General features: G+C 43.8%; 1 protein-coding gene across 2 annotated transcripts in view; it reads left to right on the top strand.

The window, feature by feature from the left end:
- Positions 1–23,614, top strand: part of GUCY1A1 (guanylate cyclase 1 soluble subunit alpha 1) — an 85,914-nt gene extending 62,300 nt beyond the window's left edge. For both annotated transcript variants that reach the window (XM_068278883.1, XM_068278884.1), the window contains exons 5-8: positions 14,856–15,341; positions 17,238–17,381; positions 19,780–19,934; positions 23,418–23,614. In XM_068278883.1, the coding sequence (XP_068134984.1) occupies positions 14,856–15,341; positions 17,238–17,381; positions 19,780–19,934; positions 23,418–23,598 (966 nt within the window). In that variant the 3' untranslated portion in view covers positions 23,599–23,614. The remainder of the gene's footprint in view (positions 1–14,855; positions 15,342–17,237; positions 17,382–19,779; positions 19,935–23,417) is intronic.
- The last annotated feature ends 1,672 nt before the right edge of the window (positions 23,615–25,286 follow it).

The following is a 25,286-nucleotide window of genomic DNA, read 5'->3' as shown; positions in this document are numbered from 1 at the left end:
TGGCTGGTGTTGGCTGTGCCCACTTTCCTAACCCTAACACACAATTAATCAATTACTCAATTACCAAGTTTGTGAGCTTTGCGGTGTTTGGCAACAATAATTTGCATTGGAATGAAACAACTCTGATTGGCTATTTGTGGCTCCACCCCCTTTCTGAAATTGAATCCCAGTCACCCAATGATCAACTATACCAGGTTTGAGGCTTGTGCCATTAACAGTGCAAGAATGGCAGAAATGTAAATATTCCCCTTGAAAATCATTAGCTGAATTTTGATTGGCTTTTATAGGCTCCAACCACTTTTCTGAATAATAACCCTAGTCACCCAACGACCAACTGTGCAAAGTTTGAGAACCCTACCATTAACAGTGTAAGAAAAACAAAAGTTTGCTTTCTTAAAATAGAAAGAATTTGCAATAATTCAGGTTGGAGTGAGCTTGAGATGTCTCCCAGTGCATCACTGCTGTAAATATGCTAATTAACCATTGTTACCCTTAGAAGCTAAACACACCTCCAGAACCGCTGGAATGCAATGCTGTGTCAGCTTGTTAAATTGTACAGAGCCATAATTATCCAACATGCATACAGACTGTTTTGAATTTTTTTTTTTTTTTTTACCTCAGATTAGTCTTAATCTCTCCATAGAGACATAATTGCCCCCTAAAAGAGGAATCAGTCCAATCATCATATGGCGTTTTATTTTTGTAATCTTTTTCTTAGGTCATAAAAAATCAATATTCTCCAGAAATTAATTTTCCCCACAGTCTTTCCAGTTTAGACACATAATAACCCATTATCCTCACGGTCATATCATCCTGACGATAATCTGACAAATTATAATGATACACCTGCATCCTTCTTACAAGCCACAATGGGAAACCATACCTCCTCGCTGTTATAGCAGTATCTTCTCCAAGCATCTCTCTCACTACCATCATTATGCGTAAAGCAACATTATCCGACATACTATTCCACAACTTATTCGTCTCTTCCACCACCTTCACAATCTCTTTAGCACAACTTCTAGTCTGTATCACACAGTCCCTCTCAAGTGGCTCATAATACTGCCTATCCAGCCGCACACTGGGTATACTATGTTCCAATAACACAGTCTGATCACCTCCTTCTCTCCCAGATACAGCAACACATCGCCTGGGCTGCGGATCAGGGCTATCCGGCTGCCCAGCATCTTCCACCTGAACTTCCATCTCATCATCCGAATCTTCCAGTACAACATACGGATTAGGCGACAGGGGCACCTCTGGAGCACTCCCTACCCCCAACTTCAGCTTCTTACCCCCTCCTACTCTGCTTTCCTCCTCCTCCTTCCTCAACCTCCCCCTCCCTCCATGCCTCATCCTTGACTTCTGTTCCTCCCACCCCATCTTATCCTGCTCCTCCTTTTTATCCATCTCTGCCCCCCAATCTATGGGCTTCTGCGCCTTGGCCACACCCCCCACTCCTGAGGAACTACTACTCCCAGCCCGGCTACTCTGCACCTTCCCGCTGCCCATCCCACTGCTCACCTTACCTTTGCATACTGACTCCTCCCTCCTCTCTGGCTGACCCGCCTCCTCCCGCCGTCTCCCCCGCTCCTGGGTGACCCCCTGCCCCTCACTCACCCCCGCAATCACCTCCGCAGTCTTCCCAACACCGGACCCACTCTGCACAGCCGCTTTCCATGCCCGGGACTCCTCCTCCTCCTCCCGCAGCACGGCTTGCACACAGGTAGCGTCACCCACCGGCTCCTCCTCCCCAGACACGTCACCTTCTGCCGGTGCAGCTCCGCTCACTCTCCCTCCACGAGTCTCCTCCTCCATTCGCTCCAGAGCCTGAACACAAGAATCATCACCCACGGACTCCTCAGCCGTCACATTCCCATCTTCCGCAAACAGATCCGCCTGGCTACACGGACTCTCACCAACCACTGCCACAATCACCCCAGCCACTCCCACACCAGTCACCTCCGCAATCACAGCAGCTGTCACCTCCGCCGCACGCTCGTCACTCACCCCAGTCTCCCGGCGGCCATCCTCCTTACTGGACACATTCAGCAGCCCAACATCCGCCTCCTCACCACCCAGCGTCACATCCACCACAGCCGCATCATCCAGCAACTCCTCCAGCTCCTCAATCACCCCAGCAACAGTATCCAAGGACGCCGAGAGCGGGACCACCTCACTGACGTCACCACTCTCAGCATTCACTCCAGTCACCTCCCCACGCTCCACAGACACCTCCCCTTTCGCTGCAGCCCCGCTCTCCTGACCACGCCCACCACTCTCTTCAGCAGTCACGTGAGACGCCAAGCCGGCCACAGAACCTCCGCCCTCCTCTGCCACCGGCCCGGACGCCTCCATCCGCTCCTCAGCAACATTAGTAGCAACATTATCAGATACAGTATTGTCAATAACACAAACAGAGAACGGAGTCTTTTCCGCCCACCCAGCAAACAATCCTCCCACCTCCCCCTTCACAACCCCAGCATATGAGAACAGTCTGCGTCCCTTGTTCTAAGTACAGTTCCGGGCCATGTGACCCCCCACCCCGCACAGATCACACACTCGGGGTGCAGGGCACGCAGACGCCTGGTGGCCCCTCTCCTTACATATCCGGCAACACATCTTATTGGGACACTCTGATCTTATGTGCCCGTACTCAAAACACCCCCTACAGTACTTAGGCTGGCCCTGATAGTAAATGGTGCATCTCTCCCCAGCCACATGGAAGGAAGCTGGGGGGTGTACCGTGCCGCCATAGCCATCTGCATCTGGAAGCAATTTAACTTTGTATTTCAGCTTGCTCCTGTAGCAACCAAATGGGTTGTACAGCCTGTGAGCCTCGCTGACTTCAGAACAAAATCTCAAAAGAAAAGTCCTCACCACATACTCCTCCATGTAGGGGTTGTAGCAGTGTACAGTAAGTTCCTTCACTCCAGGATCAAAGCAAAGTTCCACCGACATCTTCCTCAGGATGGCATAGTCCGCTGAGAAAGCTTTAAATTTCCAGTTTTCATACCCAGCAATGCAGGTTTCCTCGGAATGAAACGTAAAACAAAATAAACCCAAATGAACAAAATCTTGAACCGAATGTAGATCCGTTACCTGGACATTGAATATCTTGAACATCACATCCGACACCACATCTCTCAGGCTGACACTCCCGATCTGGTCTCTAGCAACCTCCACCTTTATGGAGCTGCGCAAATTCCGCCAGTCCGCCATGGCTCCCTCCTTCGCCTCTCTGTTTTTCCTAGGACCCCCAAAAGGAGGTCCTCTCGCTAAGCCCTTCCGACCACAACCAAGGTTTTACCCCTGATCGCAGCCAAAAGGCCGAGCGGCGATGCACAGCCTGATTCGGATTGTTTGATCCTCATCAGTGCATGGCATAGATTAATTTGGCTCTATGCAGTAGGGCTTGTAACACCGAGAGGGACATGCTACCCAGCAAGCTCATGGTGACCCAGAACTCATTGGAGTGTGTAAGGGACTACAATGGTCCTAAAAGCCCCCTTACTAAGACGTTAAGAAAAACAAACGTTTGCTCTCTTAAAACAGAAAGAATTTGCGATAATTCAGGTTGGAGTGAGCTTGAAATGTCTCCCAGTGCATCACTGCTGAATATATGCAAATTAACCATTCTACCCTTTGAAGCTAAACACACCTCCAGTGTAACAGTGTAAGAATGGCTGCAGTTTACATTTTCCAGTGAAATTTGTATTTGTCTCTTTTTGGTTATGGGAATAATAAGTATCCTATACTTTATTCCAGGTAATGTACTATGTGTGTGCCAAATTTCATTCAAATCCGTTCAGCCGTTTTTGCGTGATTGAGTAACAAACATCCGAACTTTCCCATTTATTATATTAGTAGGATGTGGGAGAATTAGATTTTTGCTGGTTTATTGCCACATTCTGACTCTTCATTTCTTATTATAACACCGCAGCACTGGAAAAACTCATTCACAAATTTAGCAATTGTACAGGAGTAGTCTGTGCACATTGTTAAACTATAATTTTGCATGAGAAAAGAAAACATTAGAATTTTTCCCACGTGCATTAAGGGACTAAAGACTACAGTTTAGTTTCTAAAATGAACACACAAAAGTGTGCTTGCTCTTGGGAACAAATTTTGTATTTTTGACGGCGCTCGTTTGCACTTAAAGCAGCAAAGGGCAGTGCTTTCTAATCTACAGTTTCCACTTCTCTTTTTCCACTGGAGCCTGGGCTCTTAATGCATTTACCAATGCAGGATCATTCAAACACTTGCGGTGTGATACAGCACCATGCAAAAAATATGTCTGCAGGTGATTTAAAGTTGCGACAGTCTCATTCACTTGTATTGAATGCAGCCACAATGTGCTGTACTCAGCTGGCGTATCTAGGGCTAGGGAAAACTGTGCCTATAGCAAACACTGAAATTAGCCCACAGGGAAGGGGGGCAGCACCCTCCAAATATTTCAAAATGTGAAGTGAAACATGGGGTGTAAGAATAAAGTATCACAATAGGTCAGCGGATAAATATATCCAAATTAACAGTTAGGCAGTTTGTTTACCTTAAAGATGTAGCAATGCAGCAGAATGTCCCCCAGATAAAAACTAGTGTCTGTATGGAGAACACCAAGGATGCTGTGGAGCAGCTCCCCCAGTAACAGGCACCCATGACACATGCCATACCTGCACCCCTGTAAATATGCCTCTGTACGTCTCCATGTTCTGCAGCAGTGCCAAACTGTGTGCACCGAATTGCACTGCTACCAGTGTAAATGGTATGAGCTTTAAAGAAAACTTGTAAGGAAAACAGTGCCCCTGGGGGGTACTTACCTCAGGAGTGGGAAAGCTCTGGATCCTAATGAGGCTTTTTTCCCTACAGGTACACTGTAAGGTCCAGTTTAATTATTTTTTACAGGTTCCGTAATGGGTTTTTTTTTTTTTTTGTGCACAAGCTGATCTTTGTTCACTTTTTCAGCCAACTGAGCATTTTGATTCAGTTGGTACTTGATTGCATGAGTATTCAAAAAACATGTACACACATGACACATGTACAATGGTTTCTTCATTCTGATCCTTTATTCCCAGCAAGCATTGTGAGATTTCTTGGTCCTGTCCTACTATGCCGTTCAGTCGTTTGCACATCCACATGACATGAAAAGTTCACAACTGATACTATTGCCATGTCCCTTCGTTAAATAATGAAACAATTGTATTGACCCAGTTTATTATCGAGGGAATTCACTTTTGACTTCTGCACAATCAGATACAGTAATTTTGATTGGAACATTTGGAATTAAATAGCCTAAGCCTAACACTAGGCTTGAGAACATTGCAGAACCTATGGCAAGTGATCCAAAAAAGATGGAGTACATTTATTCAAAACTGCCTGCTATTAGCAGAAAGCTTGTAAGCATCACTTGGATCACAGCAGGATGGGGTGAGGATTGCTAAATAGCAGTTTGCAATGAGAATCATGGCCTGGACTGTGCATTTTTTTAATCAATCTCAGGTGGTCTTAAACGTATAACCGTACAAAACTCACTGTGGTTACTGCAGGTGCATGCACATAACTACAATCACATGACCACTGTTGCACTAGAGTCTAGATCACTTGGCAATAATGTGGTATGCTACTGTGATCTCCACTGATCCCCTCCCATCTTACGTGTGTGTGTCTGTGTGTGTATGCTTTGTATTCTTGAAAGTAGCGGTCAGTGTAAGTTTGTTTGTGCAGGGAATGAAGCATCAGTTATGCACAAAATTATGCCATAAATGTGCTTGTTTTTCTCATTATTAGTTATATGGATTGGGGAACAAAGATCAGAGCAGCTTTTTGACCTACAGAAAAGTAAACTGGCCACAAATGTTATCATCTCAATCTACAACTTTGTGCATTATTTACAGATCAGTGTTTTGATAGGGCCTCCCTAAGCAGTCTGTTTGGCTTCTTTTCAGTTTGTTGACTGTTATACTACATTGCTGTTGTGAAGGTTGTGCAATAATTGTGTAGAAGCAGGTTGTAGTTAGTGTTGGGCGAACAGTGTTCGCCACTGTTCGGGTTCTGCAGAACATCACCCTGTTCGGGTGATGTTCGAGGTCGGCTGAACATCTGATGGTGTTCGGCCAAACTGTTCGGCCATATGGCCGAACTAAGAGCGCATGGCCAAACGTTCCCCGAACGTTCGGCTAGCGCTGTGATTGGCCGAACGGGTCACGTGTAGTGTTGGGCGAACATCTAGATGTTCGGGTTCGGGCCGAACATGGTCGCGATGTTCGGGTGTTCGAGCCGAACTCCGAACATAATGGAAGTCAATGGGGACCTGAACTTTCGTGCTTTGTAAAGCCTCCTTACATGCTACATACCCCAAATTTACAGGGTATGTGCACCTTGGGAGTGGGTACAAGAGGAAAAAAAAAATAGCAAAAAGAGCTTATAGTTTTTGAGAAAATCGATTTTAAAGTTTCAAAGGGAAAACTGTCTTTTAAATGCGGGAAATGTCTGTTTTCTTTGCACAGGTAACATGCTTTTTGTCGGCATGCAGTCATAAATGTAATACAGATAAGAGGTTCCAGGAAAAGGGACCTGTAACGCTAACCCAGCAGCAGCACACGTGATGGAACAGGAGGAGGGCGGCGCAGGAGGAGAAGGCCACGCTTTGAGACACAACAACCCAGGCCTTGCATGAGGACAAGAAGCGTGCGGATAGCAATTTGCATTTTGTCGCCATGCAGTCATAAATGTAATACAGATGAGAGGTTCAATAAACAATAAACAGTAATTGGTGTTGTCCAGAATGCGCACAATGCGTGGGTCGCGTTCAATGCAGTCCTAGGCCGAAGAGGTCATAGCCTAGGGCAGTGGTTCCCAACCTTTTCCAGGTCGTGACACATCACGACAAACATTCAGATATCCGTGACACGTCACATCATGCCAAACATTCAGATATACATGACACGTCCTGTATGATAGAAAAGATTCAGTAACAATCTGATGATGCTGCAGGCACAATGATGGGCTCAGTAACAATCTGCTGATGCTGCAGGCACAGTGAGGGGCTCAGTAACAATCTGCTGATGCTGCAGGCACAATGAGAGGCTCAGTAACAATATGCTGATGCTGCAGGCACACTGAGGGGCTCAGTAACAATCTGCTGATGCAGCAGGCACAATGAGGGGCTCATTAACAATCTGCTGATGCTGCAGGCACAATGAGGGGCTCAGTAACAATCTTCTGATGCTGCAGGCACAATGAGGGGCTCAGTAACAATCTGATGATGCTGCAGGCACAATGAGGGGCTCAGTAACAATCTGCTGATGCTGCAGGCACAGTGAGGGGCTCAGTAACAATCTGCTGATGCTGCAGGCACAATGAGAGGCTCAGTAACAATATGCTGATGCTGCAGGCACACTGAGGGGCTCAGTAACAATCTGCTGATGCAGCAGGCACAATGAGGGGCTCATTAACAATCTGCTGATGCTGCAGGCACAATGAGGGGCTCAGTAACAATCTTCTGATGCTGCAGGCACAATGAGGGGCTCAGTAACAATCTTCTGATGCTGCAGGCACAATGAGGGGCTCAGTAACAATCTGATGCTGCTGCAGGCACAATGAGGGGCTCGGTAACAATCTACTGATGCTGCAGGCACAATGAGGGGCTCAGTAACAATCTGCTGATGCAGCAGGCACAGTGAGGGGCTCAGTAACAATCTGCTGATGCCACAGGCACAATGAGGGGCTCAGTAACAATCTGATGATGCTGCAGGCACAATGAGGGGCTCAGTAACAATCTACTGATGCTGCAGGCACAATGAGGGGCTCAGTAACAATCTTCTGATGCTGCAGGCACAGTGAGGGGCTCAGTAACAATCTGCTGATGCCGCAGGCACAATGAGGGGCTCAGTAACAATCTGATGATGCTGCAGGCACAATGAGGGGCTCAGTAACAATCTTCTGATGCTGCAGGCACAGTGAGGGGCTCAGAAAATCTGCTGATGCTGCAGGCACAATGAGGGGCTCAGTAACAATCTGCTGATGCTGCAGGCACAATGAGGGGCTCAGTAACAATCTGATGATGCTGCAGGCACAATGAGGGGCTCAGTAACAATCTTCTGATGCTGCAGGCACAGTGAGGGGCTCAGAAAATCTGCTGATGCTGCAGGCACAATGAGGGGCTCAGTAACAATCTGCTGATGCTGCAGGCACACTGAGGGGCTCAGTAACAATCTGCTGATGCAGCAGGCACAAAGAGGGGCTCAGTAACAATCTGCTGATGCCGCAGGCACAATGAGGGGCTCAGTAACAATCTGATGATGCTGCAGGCACAATGAGGGGCTCAGTAACAATCTGCTGATGCTGCAGGCACAATGAGGGGCTCAGTAAAAATCTGATGATGCTGCAGGCACAATGAGGGGTGCTCAGGTGTATAGTGGCCCCAGTATATGTATCCAGGTGTATAGTGGCCCCAGTATATGCAGCCAGGTGTATAGTGGCCCCAGTATATGCAGCCAGGTGTATAGTGGCCCCAGTACATGCAGCCAGGTGTATAGTGGCCCCAGTATATGCAGCCAGGTGTATAGTGGCCCCAGTACATGTAGCCAGGTGTATAGTGGCCCCAGTACATGTAGCCAGGTGTATAGTGGCCCCAGTACATGCAGCCAGGTGTATAGTGGCCCCAGTACATGCAGCCAGGTGTATAGTGGCCCCAGTACATGCAGCCAGGTGTATAGTGGCCCCAGTACATGCAGCCAGGTGTATAGTGGCCCCAGTATATGCAGCCAGGTGTATAGTGGCCCCAGTACATGTAGCCAGGTGTATAGTGGCCCCAGTACATGCAGCCAGGTGTATAGTGGCCCCAGTACATGCAGCCAGGTGTATAGTGGCCCCAGTACATGCAGCCAGGTGTATAGTGGCCCCAGTACATGCAGCCAGGTGTATAGTGGCCCCAGTACATGCAGCTAGGTGTATAGTGGCCCCAGTACATGCAGCCAGGTGTATAGTGGCCCCAGTACATGCAGCCAGGTGTATAGTGGCCCCAGTATATGCAGCCAGGTGTATAGTGGCCCCAGCACATGCAGCCAGGTGTATAGTGGCCCCAGTACATGCAGCCAGGTGTATAGTGGCCCCAGTACATGCAGCCAGGTGTATAGTGGCCCCAGTACATGCAGCCAGGTGTATAGTGGCCCCAGTACATGCAGCCAGGTGTATAGTAGCCCCAGTACATGCAGCCAGGTGTATAGTGGCCCCAGTACATGCAGCCAGGTGTATAGTGGCCCCAGTATATGCAGCCAGGTGTATAGTGGCCCCCAGCTGGAGCGGAGCAGCGCAGCAGAGAGGAGCATTGGGTAGAGCAGCGGGGAAGGGCGGACGTTTCCCCCCCACTTCCCTCACCTTGGGGCTCCTCTCCCTGGCTCTCCCCTCCATAACATTGCGGCGGTGGTGGCTGGCAGCGGCGGCGGTGGGCGGGACTTACCTCCTCCGGTGTTTCGGCGAGTGGACGGACGCTGTGCCTATGCGTGCAGCTAGTCTGGTCTAGTGAAGACCAGACTAGCTGCAAGCACGCACGCACAGCGTCCACTCGCCGGTACACTGGAGGAGGTAAGTCCCGCCCACCGCCGCCGCTGCCAGCCACCGCCGCCGCTGCCAGCCACCGCCGCAATGTTATGGAGGGGAGAGCCCAGACGAGCAGGGGGAGCAGAGAGCGGCGACACATAGCTGGTGCTGCCGCGACACATAAATGTGTCGCGCCACACCGGTTGGGAACCTCTGGCCTAGGGTCACAAAAACCTGTTTATTTGGGCAATTTCAATGGTGGCGAGTCTGACGTACATAAATCGCAGCAATGGCCGTTAGCAACGTCTGAATCTCACGAAATGTCTCATGCAGGTAGAAGACATATTGTTAGACTTGGGCTCCAAAGATGGGTTCCCTACATCTCTGCAAACCAGAGTTACAGGGCTCCAAATTTGGTAAAATCCCCCATAGGCTTTCATTGCCTCCCTATTTCACTTTCCAAAATCTCACATCTTTTCAAAGGGCAATTGCTCAGCAGTGGCAAATTTTCTAGCATTGTAGGGACCCTTAGGGGGAACATGACTGGTGAGTTTCGGGCCCCTAGGCCAAAGAGGTCATAGCCTAGGGTCACAAAAACCTGTTTATTTGGGCAATTTCAATGGTAGTTATGCTGACGTACATAACTCTGAGCCATGGCCGTTAGCAACGTCTGAATTTCACGAAATGTCTCATGCAGGTAGAAGACATATTGTTAGACTTGGATTCCAAAGATGGGGTCCCTACATCTCTGCAAACCAGAGTTACAGGGGTCCAAAATTGGTAAAATCCCCCATAGGCTTTCATTGCCTCCCTATTTCACTTTCCAAAATCTCACATCTTTTCAAAGGGCAATTGCTCAGCAGTGGCAAATTTTCTAGCATTGTAGGGACCCTTAGGGGGAACATGACTGGTGAGTTTCGGGCCCCTAGGCCAAAGAGGTCATAGCCTAGGGTCACAAAAACCTGTTTGTTTGGGCTATTTCAATGGTGGCGAGTCTGACGTACATAAATCGCAGCAATGGCCGTTAGCAACGTCTGAATCTCACGAAATGTCTCATGCAGGTAGAAGACATATTGTTAGACTTGGATTCCAAAGATGGGGTCTCTACCTGGTTCATGACCTGATTTTGCACCCTCCAAATAATCGTTTGCCTGAAGAAGCGGGACTGTTACCCGTGAAACGCGTTGCACTTTTGGAGTTACTAATAAATGTTACTTTAGACTGTAAGTAACCTGTCCATTGTCCGGCCATTTTTTTCAGAAGGGAGGTGAGTCCACCCACTTCCCCCTTTTTAACAATTTTAACTAATTTTATTCTGCTTGGCGCCTCTGTTATCGTATTTCAATATTATCTAGTCCACCCTTGGTGGAGGGGTGTATCCCCATTTTCTCCTATCTACAGAGAGCGACTTTTTAACCTGAGCGGAGTCAGGTTACAATTCTCCCCGCCGGCCTTTCCAGTTGTTGCCTTTGTGGCGACCCACCCTTGTGAGTATAATCATCTAATTTATTCACAACAGATCTCTCCATATTAACATACTGCACCATATTGGGCTCTCGGTTTCTCCCCCATTTTCAAGCTCTACCTGCATGAGACATTTCGTGAGATTCAGACGTTGCTAACGGCCATTGCTGCGATTTATGTACGTCAGACTCGCCACCATTGAAATTGCCCAAATAAACAGGTTTTTGTGACCCTAGGCTATGACCTCTTCGGCCTACGACTGCATTGAACGCGACCCACGCATTGTGCGCATTCTGGACAACACCAATTACTGTTTATTGTTTATTGAACCTCTCATCTGTATTACATTTATGACTGCATGGCGACAAAATGAAAATTGCTATCCGCACGCTTCTTGTCCTCATGCAAGGCCTGGGTTGTTGTGTCTCAAAGCGTGGCCTTCTCCTCCTGCGCCGCCCTCCTCCTGTTCCATCACGTGTGCTGCTGCTGGGTTAGCGTTACCGGTCCCTTTTCCTGGAACCTCTTATCTGTATTACATTTATGACTGCATGCCGACAAAAAGCAAGTTACCTGTCTACCTAAACAGACATTTCCCGCATTTAAAAGACAGTTTTCCCTTTGAAACTTTAAAATCGATTTTCTCAAAAACTATAAGCTCTTTTTGCTAATTTTTTTTTCCTCTTGTACTCACTCCCAAGGTGCACATACCCTGTAAATTTGGGGTATGTAGCATGTAAGGAGGCTTTACAAAGCACGAAAGTTCAGGTCCCCATTGACTTCCATTATGTTCGGAGTTCGGCTCGAACACCCGAACATCGCTGCCATGTTCGGTCTGTTCGGCCCGAACCCGAACATCTAGATGTTCGCCCAACACTAGTTGTAGTATGTGTGACCAGTGTTAGGTTAAAATGTTTTGGTTTGGTATTGAGCAATGAAGGCCAGGGAATTATTTGCAGTTGACTGCTTTAAGTGTATCCGAGGCCTAATTAAGTACAAAAATCACAAAGGAAAGCCTCTGGATGGTAATGATGCTTCCATCTGCATCCTTGTCTCTCGCGGCTCCTCCAAAGAATACCGCCAATTGCTTGTCGGTAATCTGATGCATGCGCTGCCGTGCTCAGTGCTACTGCACAGGCACAGCTGCACTCGTGCCAGAGCGCGGACCCAATATGCAGGAGGGTGGAGGATGCCAAGTTGAGCTCCACTAGGATCCAGAGGCTAACCTCTCCTTAGGTAAATATGTGCTTTTTGTACTTAATTAGGCATCAAGTTCTCGACTTTAACTTTTCTGGGAGGTGTAAATGTGTCTAATGTGGGGAGAGAATCAATGATGCATTGGTGGTCAGTGCTAATATGTATTGCATTGTATGTATTGCATTGTGGACCACTGCTAATCAATGGAAAGTACACTTATTCTTTAACCTCCTGAGCCCATACCGCCGCAGGGGATCGCATGGCCCCGGGTGGTTTTTTGTTTTAATAAAAATTGTTTTAGATCATGTAGCTAGCACTTGGCTAGCTACATGTGTCCCCCGATCGCCGCCGGCACCCTTTGATCCCCCCGATCGCCTCCCTTATACATACCACCCCCCGGAACCCGCGATTGCGCAGCCTCTCCAATAGCATCCAGGCATCGCTATGGGGAGGAGCGGGACTGCGCATGACGTCGGTGATGTCAAACGTCATGTCCGATCGTCGCCATAGCGACAAAAGAAGCTGTTCGGGGAAGTTGCGGTTCTCGCGGGATCGCGGCTAGGTAAATATAGCCGGCGGCGATCGGGGGATCAGAGCGGTGCCGGGGGACTTGGGGCACATGTGTAGCTAGTCTAGTGCTAGCTACACTATTTAAAACAATGCTAAAACTAAAATTTCCCTCCCGCGGACGCGTGGCCGCATCAGTTGAACGCCAGGGAGGTTTTTAACTGCACTGGATATTCAGTGATGAATACGTATACCAGCTACTAAGCAGCTTCAGCAGTTGGCAAAAGCCTCTCAGCTGCATCGTTTTATCTGGATAATAATCAGCTCCTTACAACAGTGCTCACTTAAAATATGTTATCTTTCTTTACCCATAAAAATGAGCTGATAACTTGCTCATGAAAGTTACCACTTTATAGATTATGAGCTCAGTGGACAATAATGTTAAAATGGACCTGTGTAAAAATTGTAAAGCAAGCTAAGAGAGGTGGCAAAGGCAGACTTGATTTGACTGTACAGTAGTTAAATTGGACCTGGACTCAGAACTCCTCTCTGCTCTAAAAGATAAGCAACAGCATAATAACCTTTTAAAAAAACATTTCTTTGTTACAGCTGTTACAAAGCCTATAATAAATCTGCACTTTGTCTACTTCCTGCTTTAATGGAGGCAGACATATTGTTAACATCCTGTGCTTTCAAATGAGCTTTTCTGCCTTATCTGCCGTGGCAGTCAGGTGACACAGGGGAGAGATCAAATTACAGCTTGTGATTAGACACAGATCAGGGGGAATTAGACAAGCTAAACTCTCTAAGTACATACAGGGCACATTTCTCGATGTTTTCCATCTGTCCTGTGCAAGAGTTCCGGTCCACTTTAATGTGTATTGCAGGAAAAGAAAAGTTTGTGTTTTGTTTGCACAGCAATTAGTGAATTACAAGACAATTTGATCATTTGTCCTGCAAATTGTAAAGTTATCCATTAGCTTCTGTGGATATTCCTTCAAGTGAGATTAGACTAGTCTGTTTATGTTTCATATTCGCTCCTTATTGTGTTTAATGTTTTTGAGCAAAAATGTAAGTGAGCTTTGTGAGACAGTTGAAAAATTGTCATGAATCATTAGATAATGCTGAAGGAGATCATTTATGCACAATTTAACACATATGTTTTCATTTATGTGCATTCGTTGCTCAGTGGCTAAAATAGTTGCTAAAAATCTGTGTGCTGCTTTCTGATGTTCAAATGTTTATGAGGAATGAGTTCTAACATTTTGTCAGTCTACAGAAATAGGGTCTGAGAAAGGCTTTCTGGGAAAAAGCTTACTCTTTTTCTTTTTAGGTAGCCAATAAATGGTATCAACCCGCTTTAAAACAGAATGAAAGCAAACCCAGGGCAGTTTTGAAATAACCACTTGGATATTTATCTAAGAAGAGGCCTCAGAGCAAACTCATGTCAAACTCAAAATCTGGCCCACAGTGCCATAAAATTTGGCCTGCAATTGGTTTGCCCACTTTGCATTATATTTGGCCCTAAGCATATATGGCTTAGTACAGAAACTGTGAAGCCACATGGTGAAGGGAGGGAGCCACTAGAGACCAGGGAACTGTATAGGGGAGGGAAGGGAGCCACTAGACACCAGGTAACTATATAGGGTTGGGAAGGGGGCACTAGGCACTAGGAAATGGTATAAGGGAGGGGGGAACTAAGCACCAGGAAACTGTACAGGGGAGGCAGGACCACTAGACACCAGGGAGATGTATGGGGAAGGGAGAGGGTGCACTAAACACCAGGTATCCTGGGTCACTGGGTATCCTGAATAATTGACTACATTCTACTATATGTCACTTTGGTGCCTCTTTAAGTTTTGATATCCATACCATATAAACAAATCATTTTATTAACCAGTCCTCATTTTTAATTCAGTTGTAGTAATTGTTCAGTTGATTGAGATGTGGAAGGTTACCAAATAGAGTCATATTACATGCTTGAAAAGCATCTCATTCTGTATTGGGTCATGTGATACGGTGTGAAAATGCTACTTTCACAGGGACATGGATCTTCTGTTTCTTTTAGGTACAACAATTGATTTTTGATGATGTATTTAATGTTACTGATTATCTTGTTCAGACCTAATTTTTTGGTCTTGCATTAACAGACGATGACTCTGAAAGGCCAGATGATCTATGTGTTTGAATCGAGTGCCATTCTGTTTCTGGGGTCGCCTTGTGTGGATCGACTAGAAGATTTCACAGGACGTGGTCTTTATCTCTCTGATATTCCCATCCATAATGCCCTAAGGGATGTTGTACTGATAGGAGAACAGGCCAGAGCACAGGATGGTCTAAAGAAACGTTTGGGGAAGCTGAAAGCTACACTTGAACTCACTCATCAGGCTTTGGAGGAAGAAAAAAAGAAAACTGTTGACCTTCTATTTACTATATTTCCTGGGGAGGTTGCCCAGCAGTTGTGGCAAGGACAAACTGTGCAAGCCAAGAAATTCAACAATGTAACGATGCTGTTCTCAGACATTGTGGGGTTCACAGCAATATGCTCACATTGTTCACCCATGCAAGTTATTACCATGCTTAATGAACTCTATACCCTTTTCGATTTTCAGTGTGGAGATTTAGATGTCTACAAGGTATGTCTCTTTTAACCTCTAACATTACAAGATGAGAGTTTCAAATTATTTGTTCTGGTGATAAAATGTAAAAATTAATGCCATGGTATGTAAGGACCTTATGGGTCCAAGGGCAAAATTCTGTTTCCTAAACAAGCACGTTTGGGTCTTGGTCTGGTAAGTTAGTAAACTGAAATGTGCATATTGAATGTAAAGGTAAGGATGGTATATTTAAGGTATGGAAAATATTAGCTAATGAAATGTTAAAGGAACCCTGAGGGGAAAAAAAACTTAGCTCGGGAAAGGGTACTTAGCTCGGGAAAGGGAAGTCTCTGGGTACCCCGAGGCTTTCCCTGTTGATCTCCCCTTCACCGTTCCACCACTGAGACCATTGCAAGCCCATCAACAAGGCCTTGTCAACGGAGCTTGCCCACACTGCTCAGGCCCAGACAGCTCACACCAGGGCACTAGGATAGAGCCGAACAAACTCAGCTTGACTGTGCAGTGCGGGTGAATTATGAGGTACTTCGAAGGTCTCAGTGCTGGAATGGAGGGACAGAGAGGGGTGAGGGAAGCCTTTACTGGATCCAGAAACTTCCCTTGCCCACAGTAAGTATCTACATTTTTTTACTTTGTAATTTGCCAGATTTGCTTTAATTACTGACCGATTACTGCTCTTTATGCAGTTTTTAAAAAATATTCATCTCATGCCTGTCCATCCCCACCCCCCTCCTTCCCATCATCCCCAGCTGTTATCAAGTCATGTAGGCAGTAGAGATCTAGTGAGCCCCAGACTGGGTAAAAAAATAGACTTCCTGCTCTGTTGTTACTATTAGTTTGACTTTAGTGATTCCTATGGTGTATGTAAATGAAAAATGAACTTTGTTTTCTGATCAGAATTGCTTTAGGCCTCGTTCCCATTGTGTTCCGATAGCTTGTCTGTTCGCATTGGCAGTTTTTTGAGGCATGTTTTTCCTTTCCCGGTGCTTGGGTGGGCATTGCTTTTTTTGTAAAAAGCACTTTTCCAGGGCGTTATTTTTAATTCACTCCCTGACACAAGTCAGGAAGTGAACTCTTTGATCTGGAAATGAATAAATACAATGTATTTATTCTTAAAAACGTGAACGCAATCGCTGCACAAAGCGATTTTGTGAGCGTTTTGCGTTTTTCCTATACCTTCCATTCAGGGCAAATCGCCCTGAAAATGGTCCATGCAGCGCTTATGTCAGCTGACAGCGCACGGAATGCCCCAATCTGAACTACACCATAGGAAAGCATGGTGTAGCCACTTTTAGGGCGCTTTTGAAAACTCGTCAGTGCTTAAAAATGTCCAAAAGGGCCTCTAGTGTGAACAAGCCCTTAGTCAGGATTACACAGTTGCCTCTAGTTACTTTTTCTAAACAACTGTAAATGTTTAGTTAAAGATCTTCGGGTATACAAAGCACACCTGACTGCGATTGGTCCTTTCATACCCTTAGCAGTGACTGAGTCAAATTTAACACAAGTTCATGTTAATCAATCTGCACACCATGCCAATCAATCTATGAGAAGTCAGTTATATAGTTCTGGACTTTTTGCTACTTCAGTCAAGCTTTAAAATGCCCCCTTCCCCTTTATCCAGCATACAGATAGAGGAGATAGTATGAGTGCTACCAATGGTAACTGTCTAAAAAATACTAGTCATATAAACTATTGATATTGAACTGTGAAATATTAATCACATTGAGACCAATGAATATTACAAATTGCTGTCCCCTCCCCCTCCTTTTGCAGTTGTCATTGCCCAAGACTGCTGTCTCACCTCACGTTGAGGTAGGGCCAGCCCTATAACTGCATAATAGATTTTCAAGAGATCCCCAAAACAATATTCTGCTTTTCCTCAAATATTATCATGTATATTTTGTATTTTACTTCTAGGTGGAAACTATTGGGGATGCATACTGTGTGGCTGGTGGATTACACAAGGAAAGTGATACACATTCTTTTCAAGTTGCTTTAATGGCATTGAAGATGATGGAGCTCTCTGATACAGTAATGTCTCCTCATGGGGAACCTATTAAGGTCAGTTAAAAAGTTTTAAAGTGATAAAGCTTTCATGTGCCATTCTTTGCATCATCTGACCAACAAATGGTTGACTGGGACAGCAGCGATTGCAGCATGTAAATATATAAATATGTATATATATATATATATATATATATATATATATATATATATATGTGTATATATATATATATATATATGTATATATATATATATATATATATATATATATATATAGTTGGCTGATGGTGTAATGGTTAAGGGCTCTGCCTCTGACACAGGAGACCAGGGTTCGAATCTCGGCTCTGCCTGTTCAGTAAGCCAGCACTAATTCAGTAGGAGACCTTTGGCAAGTCTCCCTTACACTGCTACTGCCAATAGAGCGCGCCCTAGTGGCTGCTGCTCTGCTCTGGCGCTTTGAGTCCGCAAGGAGAAAAGCGCAATATAAATGTTATTTGTCTTGTCTTGTCTATATTAGGCTAGGCATGTCCAAAGTCCGGCCCAGGGGCCAAATGCAGCCCGCCAAGCATTTCTGGTGGCCCCCAAAGCTTTCTACAGTTGTTAATTCCACGCTGCTTTGCCGGCTGCTTTGCCGTATGCAGGGGCCTCATTGTGTTGCCGCTCTGCCTCCCCCTTTGCTCCTCTCTAGGTTATCAGCCACCACTGTAGCAGTATCAGACACTGATTAGCAGCCACCACTAGGCCAGCAACAGTAACAGCCTCTGATTAATCAGCATGACTGTCACAGATGAATCAGTTAGTTTGGGTGCAGATCGCTATACCATTTCAGAACTCTAGTTTTAACATTTGACAGTATAATACCAGTAAATTTACACATATTCCAGTAATGGAAAAGTAGATAGTAGAATATATGTAAATGACGATATTCTTCTACTAGCCGCTAAATCCACACCCATTTTAACTCACAGCTTTTTTAAATGTATGAAAGCGAGCGCTGTGCCCAACTCCCAACTAAACAGGCTATTTCAGAGTACAGAGTGCTCCTTATCTGTTCAAATACAAGCGTCTTTTGCACTGAGGGGAGGGACATAGGCTGGTTCTTGTTAGTTAGTAAAGACTACAGAACTCAGACTTCTGTATGTTCCACTGTGATTATTTGCATCTGGAGATCCTGATAAACATTGCAATATTACTGTCTATTGAACTGCTTGGTTCACACATGACAAGGTGTCCAGTCCTGTCAGTTTTTGACAGTTGGCGTCAGTTGTGTATGTGTTTCTATGGCTGTATTCACTCATAATTCAGTTAATTTCTGATCTAGTCCTGTCCTGTTAGTTTTGTATTAGTTTTTGTATATGTTTCTATGGCTGTGTTCACACATAAAAGGTGTACATTTACGGTCCAGTCAGTCCTGCCCTGTCAGTTTTGAATGAGTTTTGTATCAGTTTTCTGTGGGTGTGTTCACACGTGAAAGGTGTACAGTTCCAATCCTGGCAGGTAAAACTGATAGAACACTCATGCAAAACTGACAGGACAGGACTGGAAATATACGGATTTATGTGTGAACCAAGTCTTAAAGGGAACCTGAGATCAAAGAAAGAAAAGCATGTATACTTGCCTGGGGCTTCCTCCCTTTCCATCCTCCCAGGCCGCTTCCTTGTCCTGCAGTCTCCTCCGGTAAATTCTCCAGTTGTGCTCCGGCACGCTCTACTGTGCATGTTCGTCCCCCCGATTGTGCTCCCATGCCAAGGAGCGTTCTGTGCTAGCTTTGCTAAGACTGTAACTGTGCAAGTGCAGAACACTTGGGATTGCCACCAGGACTGCGAATGTACAGTGGAGCGTGACTAGGGAATTTACCGGAGCTGACTGTAGAAGGACAGAGAGGGAGCTGGAGGAAGTCTCTAGGTAAGTATAAATGCTTGACTTTTATCTCAGGTACACTTTAAAGGTGAAGGATGACATTAGCAAAGCCTGTAGTCTTGCTACACTATATGCACTGTAATGTGCAAACATTTTATACAGTATATATATATATAAATATATATATATATATATATATATACACATTCCAAAAACATACAGATAAGTTAATTGGCTCACCCCTAAATTGGCCCTAGACTACAGTACTTACACTACATAATATAGACATATGGCAATGGTAGGGATTAGATTGTGAGCTCCTTTGAGGGACAGTTAGTGACAAGACAATATATATATATATACACTGTACAGCGCTGCGTAATATGTTGGCGCTATATAAATACTAAATAATAATAATAATAATAATACACATATATATATATATATATATATATATTAATTGCAGATGTAAACATGTGGCTAAAGGACTGTTTCACGTGTTTTTCAAAACTTTTATTCTTGCATTTCATGTTTTAGTGTCTTAGTAGTTATAACAGATTTACATCCATGTCTCTTTACTCTTTTTTCTCAATAGATGCGCATTGGGCTGCATTCGGGGTCAGTGTTTGCTGGGGTTGTAGGAGTGAGAATGCCACGCTATTGCCTTTTTGGAAACAATGTTACTCTTGCTAATAAATTTGAATCATGCAGCATACCAAGAAAGATCAATATCAGTCCTACAACATACAAGTAAGATGTCATTCTAGCAGTAAATTGGTACTTTTTCAATGCCTGGAATCTAAGCTTAAAGCCAACCTAAGGCGAAAATAAACTTATGAAATAATGAATTGTATGTATAGTACAGCTAAGAAATAGAACATAAGTAGCAAAGAAAATAGTCTCATATTGTTTTCCTGTACAGGGAGAGTTATAAAAAACTTAAGTTAGTATCTATGCCAAAATAACTTCTCTGAGCTCTTTCATCCAACATGGGCTTTGGAAGACAGTCTTTTTTTCTGAAGCACTTAAACAAACAAGAAACAGTGAAAGACAGGTTAAGAGAATGTTTTACTGCAGGGAATTTCAAAGGGTTATTAGTTCTGCATTGTTTTATAGTTTAAAATAGAGTGTGGCTTGTAATGTGATGCAATGTTATAAACAAGCTATATAACTGAAAATAAAAATTAGAAACACTTTTCTTTGTTACTAATGTTCTATTCATTATCCGTACTACACATACAATTCATTATATCGTACGTTTTTTATTTTCACTTTAGGTTTGATTAAATGCATATAATTCAATAAAAGAAAAAAAATAAAACAAAGATTATAATTCAATATACTGTTAACTAAACATTAGAAAGAGTTACAGAAAAGCTACAGTAGAAAAATTGGATTAGTTAAAGTTAAAATGCATGGAGGGTTGGTAGGGAGAGAAGCAAAATCCCCAAACGATTTTTATTCTATAAAGAGCAAAAATATTAGCATTTAGGCCCATTTGTCTCTGGCTACTGGGACACCACCAGTTTTTTATAGGTGTTCTGTAACTGTGTACATGCGTATCATAGAAATATATCACCAAAGTACAGTATGAATATAAAATCAGCACAGTTGCCCTTCTACTACTGTGACAGCCTCCATTCACACACTTGCACTTTTCTACATTTTCCTGCACACAAAAACATATTGGATCTGAGAGAGTCTTTATTGCAACTTGGAACAATATTTGCAGTAACTCTCTTCCTGCACCCTTCAACTGTGTTGGAGAATTGCAGATATGTGTCATGAGAATGGATCAACATTATGTGCCATGAGAATGGATCAACAGTACTGACGTCAATCCTCCTTCTAGATCACATACCTTTTAGCTGGCAATATAAATAACACTTACTCTTTGTTATGGTTTGGTAGCCAACCTCTTCATGATGACTAAAGTGGATTTTTGCACATTGATTAGATTTCTTTTTGCTGTGTGATAATTTTTGGGGGGACTTAAAGGATGCCTAAGTTGACTGACAATATCCTGAAATAAACATTAAAATGTGTCTGTTACAGGGCCCTAATACTTACAGGTCTCTTAGTTTAGCTGGCCTCCATTGCACCACTCTGCTCTCTATTCATAGCTCCGACTGAAATCAGTCAAACAGAAGCTGAAGGCACTTTACTCCTTTCGGTACATGCTTTGTCCCACTCTGCAATTCCTCTGTCGGCGCACCTGTCCCACTGTTTACATACAGTATGCCACGGTTGAAAGCATTTTGATCATGTGCCCTTCAGAAGTACTCCTGGCTATGAAGAGGAGTTTGGCAAGATCAATGGACAGTTCTGGTGTCGGTAATCAGAGGAATACTTCATTTAGTCTTATAAATTAATAAGGTGTGTTGCCTTTCACAGTGCTACCTGTTTTGCTTATCCGATTCCTGACCGACGTGGTTGAAATCTATGTCCTGCTGGTGACTGTGTGGCTCTGACAGGGCGCAGATTCCAATAAATCACCACCTCGCATTCCCGCCATCCTCGCCGCTCGCACCACTGTCTCAGTGAAAGCAGAGCTTCCGCATCTTGCTCAGGAGCTAATTTTATTGGCTCCTGACCCCGTGATCACTGTGAGCCAATCACAGTAATCACAGAGCACAATATGGAAAAAACAGCTCTGGTCCTTTAGGGGCCAGATCCTTCCAGGCCCCAAAGGGTTAAGACGCCCACATGTAGATTGTAAGCCAAAACATTTACAAACTGGGGTTTATATGAGCCAACACAATGATAGTTGCTTAGATGGGTATCACTTTAATTCTAATATTTTTTTGTACAAGGTGTAGAATTACATTCAGGGTAGACAAGTTTCTGCTTGTCTAACCTGGATGTAATTTCTTACCTTGCATATATATATATATACAGTATATGTATTGCGTGCCTCTGAGGGAGGCTTATAATATTAATGTAGGCAGGGGGCAGAGCATACTCATCTGTCATTTGGGTCTAAGACCCACATGTAGGTGTCAGGAACCTGTGGGAAGAGCTCCTGATCGATCAATGAGCAAAAAGCTTCTCTGCAGCTTGTACCTCTGCTCATTATTCAGCTAAAATGGCCCTCTCCAACTCTGTACAAGCCCACCTATTGAATATCTGCTCAGGCTTTACAGATCTTAGACACTTCTTTTGTTGGTACTCTATTGGCTGTATGGAGTGATCTGCCTCTGCTGATGCCACAGCCATTAGAAATATGATTAAATGGTTGGGGAGAATGTTGTTTCCATTGTAAAATATTCATGATTTCCAGCAGTACATCTAATTTATGACAGCAATAATGTTTGTGTTTAGTCTGTTACTTTAAACAGCTATTTCATTAGAGACAGCTAATAATTCACTTCATTCTTTAATAATGCATTGGAAATACAAAGTATTGGTTTAGTCTACACTGTTGTTGTTCCCTCACCATGCTCAAAGTGCTTTTCTCTAGGTTGATCTCTTTCATCTGATTCATGAGGGTGCTCAGAATATGAAGCAAACAAAAATGCTATGTCTATCAGAGAAGGCAGGTTGCAACAGTCTGTTAAAAATGTCATGCATTTGTTAAAGTACACCTAATCTAATCTATGCGCCAAATTGTTTATTAAGATATAACATTGACGTAACTACAATGAACATGAGGACAGCTCCTCCCCTTTCTGTAGTTTAGTGCAGTGGAACAGTTTATTATTTACCTGGACCAGTGCTGCTTTAGCAAAAAAGCATCAATCATCTAATGTGGCTCAAGGCAACATGCTAGCCTTCCCCTCCCACATAGTCTTTTTGGTAAGCCACACAAGGGGGTTAGGATGCCAAGAGGAGGCCCCATGGTAATTTTGCTGAGGGGTCTGTCGGGTTGTTGCTGCACCCCACTTCAGATTGACAATGTTTCAACCAGAAACCGTGTCACTACTGTGCCCCTCTGGTTGGGAAGGCAGTGTGTGATTGTTCTTTTTCTGCTTACAATGATGCACATTTAAAGCTCTGGAGGGCCACATAAAATCCCAAGGATGGCCTTGTGTTTGACACTTGTAATTTAGAGGGACCTTTTGCTGGAGGGGTAAGTTGTAAATTAATCTAGGAAGCCTCTGGATTATCCAAAAGCGTCTCACTACTGAGATAAGCATCCTACTTTTTTTCTTTTTAAATGATTCAGTTGTACTTTAAGCTTCTGTTGATTGTTTTATCTGATATTTTATACTCACTTTTATAATATTTTTCCAGTTTGCTCAAGGATTACAAAGGATTTAAGTTTATACCTCGATCCAGAGAAGACCTTCCACCCAACTTTCCATCTGATATTCCAGGAATCTGTTATTTTCTTGAAGCTTCCGATCAAGAATTGCTGAACAAAACTTGGTGCCAAAAAAAGACTGACGATCTACATTTCAGCAAAACAAAATAAACTCATTTCTATCTCAGATACATGTAATATGTTGTGTAGAAAACAAATATTGGTGTAAATGATAATCTTGTCTTCCTTTAATTTTACAGTTTTTATTTCAGTCAAACATCTCTTATAATGGCGTGTATTTCACATTCTAATTTTACTGCACAAAAGAGTTTCATAGTTCCAATAAAAGACAGTCCTCATTAAATTTTGACATTCAGATTCATTTGCCATATGTGTATCTCCGATATTGTTCAGTGCACACAGCTGCCTACCCTGAACATAACATTCAAATAAAAAAATAGGATTTCACAATGCTTTGTAATCAAAAATACCAGTCATAGCCCATAGTTAATGCAAGACTTGTCTTGCGATATCTTCATTGATTATACATGGTAAAATAATTAGTGTGAATCTGTATAGAAATGCGTACATGAAATAAAGAAGATGGGAAATTTGGGAGCGTGGTAGTAGCCAATAGTAGAATATTGGTAACATTTACCGATATTCTACTATTTTACAGTGGTCATGTTTGATAGTAAAATATCGCTAAGTTTTACCAATATTTTACTTCGGATAAACCTAACCCTAATCTCACACAGAAGCCTCCCCCCCCAATGCCTAATCCTAACCCACCCCCACTCTTAACCTGAAAACCCCCTTTCCTGATGCCTAACCTTAACTGCACCCCCCATCGCAAGCCCTTTTTCTGACACCTAACCTTAACTGCCCCCTCAACACAAACCCCCTTCCTTACATCCAACGTTGCTGCAGATTTTATGCCAATTTAGGTAGGTTGGAACAGCTGCTGCATAGAGTTACTGGATATGCAAATTGTTGCTATAAATAGCGCATCCAGCACCTGAATTTCCTGTTTCCAGATAAACATTTTTTCACAGTCACTCACCTGTCCACCATGGTTCCTTTTCCTAGCATTACAGGTCATAATAACTAGAATTTTTCCATCTCTGTCCATCATTATCTACTAAGTGCCAGTTAAAAAGAAGTTTCCACTTGTGTTTCCTGTTGTCAGTCACAACAAAAACATGCGGTGTAGTGGATTTTAAGATATTAACATCGCTCGGCTTGTGTAATTGGCTTTCGTGTTGTGCTTGAAATCTGCACAGCCAGAGCATGAAATTTAGTGTCTGTACCTTCAGAGTCCATTATATTTACTATTGTGAAGCTTTCTTCTATAGTGTGCCATGAAATTAAACATCATGTTACATATGTGGAAATGATATAATGTTGCTTTCTTTATTACATTGATCTTGTGATTATAAGACTCATATGGTCCCACTTAGAACTGCCGGTTGGAACTTAAAGTGATTTGTGTAAATGTATTCATAGGACCACATATAAATTGTAAACTAAACTATCCCACTTTGATAGTTACACCCATGTAGAAATACGGTATGGTATATATTGAATTTTTAAGGAGTGAGCCTTTTCAATGCAACATATGATAACCTTCCCCTCCATTTTGCAAAATGTTAGACAATGATACACAGTATATTGCTTCTCCGTAAAATGCTTATTTTAAAATGAGCAATTAAAAACAATAACATTTGCCAAAGTTTCTTTTAATGTTTTTCCTATCTCCCTCTGCTCTCAGAAGTTGTATTCTGCCAGGAAAACTTTTATAGCTGTAATTTGCTTATCAGTGATGTTTACTATATTCCTGATAAGGTACCGGCAAGACA

The sequence above is a fragment of the Hyperolius riggenbachi genome, chromosome 1 (genome assembly GCF_040937935.1).
Source record: "Hyperolius riggenbachi isolate aHypRig1 chromosome 1, aHypRig1.pri, whole genome shotgun sequence".
NCBI classification, from domain to species: domain Eukaryota; kingdom Metazoa; phylum Chordata; class Amphibia; order Anura; family Hyperoliidae; genus Hyperolius; species Hyperolius riggenbachi.
This window is presented reverse-complemented; position numbering and strand designations above follow the sequence as displayed.